This window comes from Asparagus officinalis, unplaced genomic scaffold (genome assembly GCF_001876935.1).
Source record: "Asparagus officinalis unplaced genomic scaffold, Aspof.V1 AsparagusV1_Un534, whole genome shotgun sequence".
Classification (NCBI taxonomy): Eukaryota; Viridiplantae; Streptophyta; class Magnoliopsida; order Asparagales; family Asparagaceae; genus Asparagus; species Asparagus officinalis.
In genome coordinates this window covers 31,765-45,145 of record NW_017972798.1, presented here as the reverse complement: position 1 = coordinate 45,145, position 13,381 = coordinate 31,765, and the positions used below count along the sequence as shown (strand labels likewise).

General features: G+C 35.3%; 1 protein-coding gene across 1 annotated transcript; it reads right to left on the bottom strand.

The window, feature by feature from the left end:
* Positions 1-1,828: 1,828 nt before the first annotated feature.
* Positions 1,829-13,142, bottom strand: LOC109827908 (ras-related protein Rab7-like). Its single transcript, XM_020394931.1, has 7 exons — positions 12,919-13,142; positions 12,793-12,819; positions 12,578-12,677; positions 2,977-3,123; positions 2,818-2,898; positions 2,575-2,720; positions 1,829-2,149 (listed from the first exon to the last, which is right to left on the bottom strand). Exons 1-7 carry the CDS (start codon positions 12,969-12,971, stop codon positions 2,080-2,082), a joined length of 624 nt encoding a protein of 207 aa, XP_020250520.1. The 5' UTR covers positions 12,972-13,142; the 3' UTR covers positions 1,829-2,079.
* Between the last annotated feature and the right edge of the window lie 239 nt (positions 13,143-13,381).

Genomic DNA, 13,381 nt, shown 5'->3' with positions numbered 1-13,381 from the left:
CTCCCAAAATTTTTCTTCTTCAAAAAAGGATTATATACTTGCACTTTGGTAACTTACACCATACTTCACTTTGACATCTCATAGTTCTTTGAAACTTTGATATTTGTCCTTCAAAATCCACGATAATTCCATATAATTTTTTCTAACACTTTGTTATGACAAAATTTATACTTTTTTAACTTTGACATACAAAGTTTCGCTTTTGACACTTTGATCCCCCAAACTAGGGTTTGAGTACCAAAGTTAAAAATATGTAAATTTTAAAGTATCAAAGCAAAAAAAAAAAAAAATGTAGATGTTTGTGGTATGATAAAATATTTGTAATTTTTGGGGTATTAAAGTGTTTAAAAAAACTTTGAGTTATTAAAGATAGAAAGGTGGTTTTAGAGAATAGGGTTCATCAATCAACGTTGGTGGTATTGAGCCAATGTAAAGGTATGAGGTTCCTTTATCTAAGATAGGTGGACTGTCTGAGCAAATCAGGTGGAACATGTGTCACCATCCTATTGGCTAAAATAGTCATGACATGTGGATTTACTTGGTGAGCAAGTAAATCCACATGTCAATACCTCATTAGTGAATCAAAATAGCAGGACTTCAAAAATCGCTGAAAAAGAAAAAATACAAAGATATAATAAACTAAAGGGTAAATTGCACATAGCTCCCTTATCTATACCTTCAATCAGCTCATTTATTAGAACTTATCAGTTATCCCCTCTCAATTCTTATGGAGATAGTACTACGTGCTAATAAATAGCTTAGGGGGTTAAGTGGAACTGAAGATATAGATGAGGCGTTTATGTACAATTTACGTTAACCTAAGTTTTTTTATAAATGTAGTAATTTAAAAATTTTGAAAAATTTTGGACACTGACTGGATTTGAAATAACTTTAAATATTAACTGTTATCTCAATACATATTGACCTTTACTCTAAAAGTTACACATAAAACTTAATTGTGTAAATGTAGTCTTTGTTAGTGCAGTTTTTGCATATATAAAATATAGCATCCTTTTGCATAAACACCCAATTAAATTCTATAACGACAAAAAAGTTAAATTGAAATTCGATCACGAGAGAGATTGTATTCTTTTCAAACTTGGAATGTTAGGAATAAAGATAAAAGTTATTCGGTTTCTCTGTAGAAGACTTACATTGTTATGAACCAAGGTTGAGGTGGTCAGAATTAGGTCTAACGGCAGCGCCTGAAACAGTGAGTTAGGATAGCAGCTGTAGGCTTTCCGGTGCGTGCATAGGACTCGGTAACTTGAGGCAGCAAAGCACGAAGACGAAGCGACTTGGCGCATAGGACTCGGTAACTATAGGCAGCAAAGCACGAAGATGAAACAAAAGTAGCTGTTTATACTAATTAAGAACAAAATTTCCTCAAGAATGTGTACAATTTAAGAATGTTTTCAGCCTTTTTCATTATAGATCATTTTTAGTTTCTTCTCCCAAGCATACAAATGCTGCTCCGCTTTCCCCTCAATGGGGCATGGCTTCGGTCGAAGATGATCATAGCACGGCTTCGGTTCGATGGAAGATGATCATAGCACGATGCCGACGAAGTAATAGTCTGAAAAAGCTACATGCAGGTTAAAAGCCTGACTTAAGATTCTGGACTTCTCATGCGTATAATCATCAAAGTAGCCTCATTACAATTAGTATAGTGTTAACATTGCGCAGGAAATTTAAGAGGTTATATCTTAAAGATTGAAACTGCTTTCACAAAACACAACACGGCACTGCTGTTACCACTTCTCTTGAACAATATGATGGCGGGCTCCTCAAAATTTATGGTCATAGTCAAGCATGAGCATAGGCAAAATATGAGAACTCCAGAGCATAACTTATGATAGCAAAAAACCACGATTCTACACAACTGAAAATGTCTGGCAGAACAAATAATATGAGCAACTGAAAATAAACCACTGAACATTAGTCGCAATCTCTTTGGAGCATGATACTCCTTTTATTTTCTTTTTGACTCTCTTTATAAACACAACAAATAATGGGCTAAGCTGGAAATATTTTAACTAGATAACAAATTGTGGGAGCAAAGTCCATGAGATTGTAATCCTAGCATTCACAGCCTGATGATGACCTTTGCTGCCTCCCACCAGCTACATCTATGGTGTCTGGAAGGTATCTGCACCAATAAATAAAGGAAGCTAATAAACATCTCATGTAAAAAGAAACAAATTGTAAGCACAGCTGCTTAAAATAACAAGAGCTATAGTTGACTTTTCCAAGACACTAAATATCAGAGTATCCAGAAAAAGATTCTACGGAGAACCCTCTATAGAGAGAGGAGAACACGACACGTCCCGCTACCAATTCTAAGTAAATAACATCAATGAAAGCAATCTCAGCAATTATTAATGTTGTATCAGTGCAATGTTGTACCAGTGCAATCACCAACTCGAAATTTGCATTGGACGTGTGTCATGTTCCTCCTTCCCATATAATTTTTTATTAAGGGCCCTCTACAAGTTTCTTTTATATAGGTATATACAGCTTAATTTGATCAGAAGTACGATAATGTAACTGAAAATTGCATATATCAATACTCACATCTCTTCCTCTGGTTCATTTTTGAGGGCATTCTTCGCTATACACTGAAAAGCAGCTTCCACATTAAAGCCTTCTTTAGCAGATGTCTCAAAGTACGGGATGTTCCCCTTGGAAGCACACCATGCTCTAGCCTTCTTCTCTGAAACCTGATGATTCAAAGAAAGAAAAATGTCACACTAAATATTTTTCCTGAAAGCAAGCTTTCATGGATATCTGCTAACCATGGAGAGAATACAAACTTACCACTCGGCTATTTCCACCATCCACATCAATCTTGTTCCCCAACACTACAAATGGGAAGTTGTCTGGGTCCGAGGGACTAGCCTGAGAAGGATAAAATCAATATAGAAAGTTGGGTTCAGAGTTCACATTCAACAACATACAGTGATAAGCTCTAATTACCTGAATAAGAAATTCTTCCCGCCAGTTGTTCAGGTTGTCAAATGACTTTTGGACATTAACGTCATAAACAAGAACACAACAATCTGCACCACGATAGAAAGCCACCCCAAGACTCTGGAATCTCTCCTGACCAGCTGTATCCCATATCTGATGGTTGCAATACAAAAGTCGAAATGAGATTGAAAGGATCACATACACATATGCAGACAGTTGGACGAAGGCACGCATGCACAAACACACAGGAAGGGAAGCTGACATAGGCTAGCAGAAGCTTTTAACAATGATATTCGCAGTGCTACACCAATAATTTTTTAATTGTCCCTCCATGAACACAAATAAATATTGTTATATGCCTCTTCTGCTATTTTAATGGAGAAGAATAGTAAAAGCAAATAGTATGACATTCTCTGCAAGTTAAATGCAGAACAACTGTAAGAGAAAATAGTTTGACATTCAGCTGTTTTGACACCACGATGAACTGGAGAAGTAGAGAACAAACACGGAGGTACTAAAAGAAGTTCACAGTCTAGATTGTGTTCATTATGGCAATTTAATAAAACAAACTTTAATGAGTATTATATAAAAGTGAGCCCCACGTAACTTTTTTCTTTTTTCATAAATGCTACTACATTCTGATGAATGAAAAGAGATAGAATAGAAATAACAAAAGTTGCAATAGGAAAAAAAGAAAAGAAAAATTAGAAAGTTATTATGCTCATTTCATGAATAAGACATCACGATTAACATGCAAGAAAGAGCAACACTTCAGTATATGCTATACTATGTAAATTTAGAAGCAATAATTATCAACTATAGCCCTTGAGTCCCATTGTAATTCCATTGGCAAATCATATATAGACAATACATAACCACAAAGGTGACGACTAACTCTGCAGATTTCAAAACAAGTACAGAAATCAGGACATGTTTTCTCTCATACAAAGGTATATATGGTTGTTATTTATACATGAAAGAATATAACCAATATATTTTCGCCCAAAGAGGCAGAACGTACTTCAGTTATGCATTTTTTTTAGCTGAATACTTATGACAATTATAATTATAGTATTTATACATGAAAGAATCCAATATAACCAATATATTTTTGCCAAAAAAGGCAGAACAAACTTCAGTATACATTTTTTTAGCCGAATACTTATGACGATTATAATTATAGATGCAAAATAGAATCATCTTCCCTCATTCCACATTTGGTTCCCTGATTTCTGTGTTCAACCTGATTTATGGGATCAAGCGGAGGCAATTCAAAACAAACATTGATGGAGCGAATTTCAGAAGTAAGAAAATAGTCTGGAGGTTTCCAAATTTCCCTTATTAACCAAGTCTAGAACCTTAAACCTGAAATCAGATACATATTAGAAGATTTTATTTCAGGACTGGAAAAATTAATTAGATTAACCACCATGCTCATCAGTAACTAACAGGAGGTCTGCATAATGGTGTTTATGGACTTGAAACTTTTATGATCACAAAAAATGTGCAAATTAATTTTAGTGAGTTATATCCAGGTTATTTTTGCTGCTTTACATGCCGATATTTGTTTCATCCTATATCGGGCTGCATCGTTGTCAACTTATACCATTCATGTCTGGAAGCATAACTTTCCTGTGTAAAATCTTATTGTCTTCTATCCTTTTGCTAGAATAATGTTGAAATAGAGTTTCTCCTTGTTATGTCAGCTTAACTAGCAAACGACATTGTTAACGAAGAGGTCTTCATACCTGCCCCTCTTATTAATAGTTATTTGACAAGAAACTTGTCAACAGCCTAGATTATTGAATCATATTTATAGCCAATCATCAACTTTACTCATTTTTTTTCAAGGAAGCTTACTGATATAGAGTTGTGCTCCACAGCTGAACCATTTCGTATGGAAAAGGCACAGTGACTGTAAGGATTATACATTGCATTATTTTTAAATGTACAGACAAACCAACAATTCTTCAACTTTAGAATCAATAGTTCATCTCACTTTCTGACACATTTCCACATGGGGTTGTATCAGATAAAATGTTTCATTAAGCATTAAAATAACCAGGTCTTCATCCATGTAGAACTTACCCAAGCTTAATAGAGTGGCTAAACTATTTTTAAAAAAATATCATTATTCAACTTGTATACGAGTGTCACCGTGAACTTTATTTTCTCATTATTTCTTCCATCACAGGCTCATCATTGTCAACAGCAGTTACATTCTCATTTCCTTTTCTAACAGAGTTCTTGTTCCTCTATACATCCACCCTAAAAATCATCAAACCTAACTACCTCGGAGATACCTATATGCCTTGTCTACTGTCCACTATGCTCGTACGAAAAATAGACGTGGAAATTGTTACTTAAATCTCCCATAAAGTCAGTAATATATACATTAAGGCAAGCATATAATTAACTGCATAACATTTTGCATACACAAGGATAGTTGCACTGCTCATATCTTGATATAAATTTCTAGTGGCAAAGAAAAATGTGCCACTGATAAGAAACCATCACACTATCCAAATAAACCCCAGTATGGTTGTCAAAATTACTGATCATTTACGGGGCAAACATTCTATAATATGTATCGCTCAATAGGGATTCCAATAACCTAGGATCAAGCACAATTAATAAAGAGACCCCAATCACCCTGATGTAACTCTGACTAAAGGGAAAAAAATCAGCATCAGAGCAAAAAATAGAAAAGATCCTCGATACCTTGATAGAAATTGATGTGTTAGAAGAGGATAGAATCTGTAAGTTGAGGAGGTCAGTAAAAGAGATGACCTATCTTCAGAAATCAGAATTAACTACTATTGTACATCAAGAGGAAACTTTACGGAAACAGAGATCTGAAGTACACTGGTTAAAGGAAGGGGAACAAAATACATCATATTTTCATAAGATTGCAAGTATCGGACAAAGATCAAAGAAAATTTCTGCGATCGAGGAAGATGAGTACAAATTTGTTCTGATGTGACGATTGTTGATGCTTTCTATAACTACTATAAACATTTGGTCAATAAATTCAACAAAGATGTCAGATTAATTGGCCTATGTTGTTTCCTTCTATGGAGTGGGGAGCTGAATATTTAGAAATTCCTCTCTCAAGATTAAGAAATCTGTGTTTGGCACGGATGGGGGTAAATCACTAGGTCCTGATGGTTTATCTCCACCCTTTTGTCAGGAATTCTGGGAGGTTATTAAGGGTGATATTATAAAAACCTATGACGAGCTTTTTGAAGGAAAGCTGGAAATAAAGAGGTAGAACTATGCTCACATTGTCATCATTCCTGAAAAGGAGAATGTTTTGAGTGTTAGCGATTGCACGCCAATAAGCTTACTCAATGTGATATACAAGATTATTACGTAAGTGTTAACAAACAGGTTGAATGAAAAGTTGTCTTTACTTATTGATCCTGTTCAGACAGGCTTTATCAAGGGTAGATTTTTACTAGATGCGGTGGTAGTGGCTCAAGAAATTATCTCAGATCATTTCCAAAAAAGCAAAAACATGGTATTTTGTTGAAACTGGATTTTGCCAAAGCCTATGACAAACTTGATTGAGATTTTATTTTGGAAGTTTTTAAAGCTAAGGGTTTTTGGTAGTAGACAGTTGACTTGGATTTCATCTTGCTTGAATGGAGGGTTGTCTACAAGTATTCATAATGGTCGGCCAGCGAAATGAATTCTATCTAGAAGAGGGGTAAAACAAGGGGATCCTCTATCTCCCCTTTTATTTAAGACCTTTGTCCTGATGAGATGAAACCAAAGATTCTTAGTCTGCAATATGCTGATGATATGTTGGATATTCTGCCATGCTAATCAAAGTCATTTGATTGTATTAAAACTACTTCTCTATGGGTATGAACTAGTATCAAGATTGCAGATTAACTTCTCTAAAAGTGTTGATTACATTGGATACAACTCAAAGTTACAAAATTTTGCAACTATGATAAATTGTATGAGTAGAGACTTTCCTATTACTTATCTTGGTATGCCATTATGACCAACTAAGCTCCACAAGGAAGATTGATCTCCCCTTCCCTATAAGATTAAATCTAGGCTATCAAACTAGAAACATAGAACACTTTCTAGAGGTGGGAGGTTTATTCGCCTTAATTTAGTTCTAAATGCTATGCCTTTATTTTGAATGTCCTTTATTCCCTTCCCTGAGTGGATGTTAGAGAAGATTGATAAAATTAGTAGGAGGTTTTTGTGGACTGATACTTTGAAGCATAAGGGAGCTTTAGAATACATTAAATATGTTTAGACTACATATTACAATGTTATGTTATATATGAACATCTGACAGACACAACAATATTTTTTTATACATATCCTTGATATATCCCTGATCTTCGCAATCTAATATGTATTTTGACTATATGATAATTTTGTGATATCCAATATTTAATGCATTGGTGCAGACCAAAACTTTTTGGAGGACTTGGTGTCCTTGATTTCAAACTGATCAAGAAAGTCCTTTTAGGAAAATGGTTGTGAAGATGACAAATCGAAAGGATGTATTTTGGAAAAATATTATTAAGAGAAAGTACTATTCTAACAATGTAGTTGTTTTGCATACTAATATGCAAGGTTTTAAATGTCGGATGTCAGGTTCATGTCGGACGGCTAGAATTCATGTCAGATAGCGAAAATCGGGGATATGTCGGGGATATGAAAAAATATCGGATTGTCATATCGGATGGTTTGCATGTGTAATATAAATATCATAAATAAAATCTAAATAGACTTAAAAATTCTATTGTTTAAACATATAAAAAAATAAATAACTTATGATATTTAGGGTTGATGTTGAAGGAAAGATGTGAGAAAAGAGGACTCCAATATTAGCGGTTAAGAAGAGAGAGATCGCTCAATATTGATGTCGAAGGAATAGCTCGAAAAAGAGATCGATGAAATGTCGAAGGAGAGACTGAAGATAAGCGAGGATATTACTTCGGTATTTTTTTTCCATTTCCCTTAACTTATCGATTTTTGTCTTTGGAAGTAATATTAAGAAAATCAAGAATTTTAAACCCAAACTTGATTAGATAAACATAACCAAAAAAATCAGCCAATTTTTCAAACTGAAAAATCAACCGACATATCACCCGACATATCCGACATGTCCCCCGATATATCCGACATGAACCCTGAAAACGCAATACGCATTGAAAAGCTCCATATTGTGTCGGTTGGCCCCTAAATCTAACATGCCGGCCGACATTTAAAACACTGCTAATATGTATTAGATGCCTTTTCTTTCCTAGAGAAACCCCCTTTAACAAATTGAATGTATTTTATTGAATATTATTGTGCATATTGGAATTGGTGATTTCACCTTCTTTTGCTTGGATAATTGGACTTCAAAGTTTACTTTGGCTTCCTCCTTTCCTAAGCTCTTTTAGTTGGCTGTTTCACCTTACGCTACTATCAAGTCTCAAAAGCTTTCCATGGGTTCAGGTTAGATATGGATTATGCAATTCTCTAGATAACTTTCTGGTGACCTTATTTTTCAGTATTTAGAGTTATTGCATCTTCTCCATAGCTCTGGAATAACTCTACCATTCATGACTATTGGACATGGAGTTTGGAGGCTAATGATAGATTTTCTACAAATTATCTCCATAAATTTATGGGTGACGAGGGTATGAAGGTTTCTTATTGTGTTATCTGGAAAGTTAAAACTCCTTTGAAGATTAGGATGTTGATTTGGTTTAATTTACAAGGAAAGCTGAACATAAAAGATAGATTCTTGCACAAAAACTTCAAGCTGACGCTAACTGTGTGCTATGTGGTAGGGAGAATGAAACACATGCCCATTTGTTTCCAGAGTGTATGTAGTTATGTTCAATCTGTGTGGAAATCGTGCTTTAAGTTTTGGACTCAGGACTATCCTCATGATCTATTAGTGTTATGGGCGAACTGGAGAGGCTCTGTGTTGAAGAGTGATCAGAAAATAAATTGGGAACTTCATTTCTGTGCTCTCAGTTAGTGCATCTGGAGGTAAAGGAAGAACAGAATCTTTCTACACAAACACATACTCTCTAGATATCTGGAAGAAAATTGTTTTCTGTCTCTTTTTGGTCAGGTAGTTATTTACAAGAGCTTGTGACAAATGGCGATAACTCTAGGAGTTCTTGTGGTCGAAATACTGCTGGTGAAAGAAATCATGGATCAGCTTCATCAAGGATGTAACAAAGCTCAACAGAAAAGTTTTGATGGTGGAGATGAAGGCCATATTGAATGAATTTTAAACTTTTTTGGAAAACTTTTGTTGTATATATGGGTTTTAAACTTCTCTGGTGTAACGATGTTAGGTGTTTGCTCGTGACTAACTGTGTTCTTAGTCTTTTAAAGATGTTCAGGTGGTGTCATTTGTAATGGACATTTTGTGATTTTACAGGCCACGCTCTAGAACTAGGAGTATGGCCTTTACAATTGTAACGCTATATTTTGGGTAATGGAATGGCTGGAATGTCCATTTGGAGGTTCCATTCTTGCTTTTCAAAAAATAATAATAATAAACCACATGAATGAATCAAATATCCTTAATATGACAGTGAACTTATTAAATTATGTCATGTCAAAGCTATATCATTTTAAGAACAATACAGGACAAACTGGAAGATTAGATCTAATTAAGACTAAAGTAGATGAAAATGATAGGATTCCAAACTTATATTTGATTTTATCTTTTAGAATTTTTAGACAAGATATTTGATTTTATCTACAATATTGGAGTTGTCTAGATTTCAATTTTCAATTGTATTAGGATAGAATTTCAAGTTTGAATTTTAAGTTGTATAAGAGATAGGATTCAACTCTATTTAAGCAGTTTGTGACTTTCAGTAATTCAGCAAAGAGAAATGGCATATAAAAAGTGTGAAAATTTTAGCATGCGATTTGCTAGTAGGCATATGATTTTCCCACACTGCAAAGGTTATGTGCTCATGTGTAATTTTAACCTACCACATTTTAACCTTATCTTCGTTTAATTTTAGTTCCTCAAATAATCTCAACAACATATCTTTAACCAAATAAAAAATTCAAACTCAACTGCCCAACTCAAAGCCCTGGCCGCAACTCCAAACTCAAAAACATCATCCAAACAGTCAGTCACTGCATCTCCCAAATCCAAACAGCAGACACCAGAACATAGCCCCTAACGGAAAACACCATAGCAACCTTCTCCTTAGTGATCAAATAATCTTAACCACATCTATAACCAAATTAAACAAATTCAAATCCAATTCTCAATTCAAATCACTGATTGCAACTCCAAACCCGAAAATCCTCATCTAAACAGCCATTTGCTGACACTAAAATCCAAACAGCAGACACCAGAACTCTCAATGTTACATTAAACGATGGGCGCTTCTAAGCGTCGGACTTGGCGCCCAGCGCTTAGTCGCCTAGGCGGGCGCCTAAGCGGTTTCTGAGCGTTTTTTTTCTTTTTTATTTTTTAATTGTGATACTTGAAGATAAATATATATATACTCAATCAAAGATGCATAAATACTAAAATACCAACACTATTAACTAAATTGCTTGGTTTACCAATTACAATAGCTCTTTGTATGTTTATACTTCGCAACTCAAATTATAAGTTCATCTCAACTCAAATTGCAATATGTATTAACTTCATATAAATTTTCAAAAAAAGATAGCTTTTTTAGTTCCACAATAAATCATGCATGCTTAGATACTAAATAACCAAAATAATAATTAACAGGGCTAGAGCCTAAGATGTTTTCTTTTTTTTAATTACAATAATTGATAGTGAATGTCAATGTTACAGAAAGCTTAGATGTTGGACTGGTGTCTAGACAGATTTCTTTCTTCATTTAAGTGGAGGTCGATGAGGTTTTGTTGAAGGTTGGAGGAGTTCATATTTTTAGGTTAACGGAGTTTGGAGGACGTGTAGGCTACAACACATAAAATCACAACCAAGGCCTATAGGATACAATCCACGTAAACAGACAATACTCCCCTAAACGCTCGTAAAATCTAGGTGGGCAGCTTAAATACCACCTAGGCCCTAGACGCTCGTTAGGCGGTCTAGGTACCGCCTAGGCCTAGGCGAACGCCTAAGCGGACTAGGCGGAGGTTTTTTAAAACAGTGAGAACTCTAATCCCCAACAGAAAACACAAAGCAACATTCTCGATCATCAAAAGACCACCATCTCCCTGTTCATCTCTTGATCCTGATTTAGCCAGAGAACAAATTAAATATCTCAGTGTCCGTAAATCCTTCGTCATCCTTTGCCAGCAACAACCAAGCGCGAGCAATTATTGCTAGACTTTCAATGCACCAAACTTCAACCATCTTCATCTTTGACGCCTCAACAACCTCTATTGGATTCCATACCCAGATCAGTGCCTCAACACTGCTGCGGCTCTCTTTTATTGACACATCCACCATAAATGACAATGCCGATGATTCGCAGCAATCTGTTGACTAAAACTCGAGCTATCGACAATCTATCGAACAAATGGTTCCAATGAAAATTCCCGACAAAGTTATCAAATTACAGTTAATAGATCAACTTCCTTAGATCATTCTTAAGATCATAGTTCCGCATCAATCAATGTAGTGGTAGAGTTTCCTTCCAGAACAGGTTAATTAATTGTAGAAGCATGTTCTATCAACTATTTTCCATTCTCATTTATGTAGCTATAATGGATTATCCAAAGGGTTCCATTTTCATTGAGGTTGCTAGTTATGTAACACCCAAAGAGGGACAAGTTGACAAGTTTTGAAGTATTTATATGCATACATCCATCATTATTATGGTCAGATAATAGCAAAATTATAAATATTGATGTACTTCAGTTTAAGCCTTAAGCAAACTCGAACTACCCCCTATGTATGATAGAAATAAGTATAGATCACTATACAACATAACAAATATATTTTAATTGTTAAAACAGAAATAAGAATGAAAGTAAGGAATAGACAGTAATTGAGGCACCAATTACTAAAAATTAATATCTATATGCATATTATGATTCTTTATAAGTGATATGCACTTATTACTTAAAATTCAGCCCACAAGTATTGATTTTGGTAATTGTTTACAAGTGCTATACATAGTATCGCACCGGGCACAATGCAATGGGCACACTAATGGTTCAGTCCTCATCATAACTAATCAGCACCGCTAAGACCAAGAAAACGAAGCCATTAAGTATCTTATCAAAATAAACCAGACAAGAAAATACCGCTACTTACATGACAAAATAACGATGCTATCAAACTAGCACCCGTGCAAGAAGATTCAGAAAGAAAGAAAAATACACTAATTCAAGTAGCCACCCAACTCCAGCACTGTCCTAAAGAAATCAAGATTATTTAACTTAGGATGCAAAATATAGCACAATGATAATCAACAGAAATGGCGCAACAGTCCACACTCATCTTAAATGCAAAATCGAAAAATGGTATTCAAACGCAGCTGCGTCTATCATCACCCGCGGTTCAATATGAATAAAAATAGCTGAATTGGTAGGCACTAACACGAAATAAAAAAACAAAAAAAATTCTTTTTGACGAAGTGGGAAAAAAAAAGACGAAAACAAAAAAGGGGAATCTCACCTGTAAAGTGAAGAGCCTGTCCTCAAACTGAACCTCTTTGGTTAAGAAATCAGCCCCAATCGTGGCTTTGTACTGGTTGCTGAACTTCTTATTCACATATCTAAAATTACCGAATTAAGTCCAAACCACGCGTAAAAAAATAACTCCAAATCTCAGATCACACTTAAAAAAATACAGATTATTGAAATCCAAAGCTCATAAGAACTCAAGGATACTGATTCATCAGCGACGTCTTCCCAACCCTAAACACGATCAAACAAAAAGTTTCAAAAAATTACAAAGAATCAGACGCAAAAATATGAAATTCAACAAAAAATAGCGAGTCGGGCCGATGTACTCACCCGCTGTCGCCGAGGATGATGACCTTGAGAAGCATACGCCTTCGAGTCGCCATGGATTCGAATCGACTGGATGGATCCCGTGTGTGTGTGTGTGTGAGAGAGAGAGAGAGAGAGAGAGAGAAAACCCTAATTTTCGTTGTGAAGAAAAAGGGGATTTTCGGTTCAGGTGGGAAGAAGAAAAGAGGGACGGCAAATGATTGGTCTCGACGATAGACCAGCTTCAGGAGTCAAAACTTCGCCTGGATTTTTTGTTGTAGTTACTGAACTGGGCTTTTCGGGCTTTACGTATGTTCGCAACACTTTAGCGGTTCGGATATGCCTTGGATATTAGATACACATTCGAATACGGAGCAGCAAAATTTGGATACGGATGGGGATAAACATGTGCATATACAAATCCAGGGCTGTACCTAGAAATTTTGGGCCCCAAGGCGAAATATTTGATGAAACCCAAGTGATACAA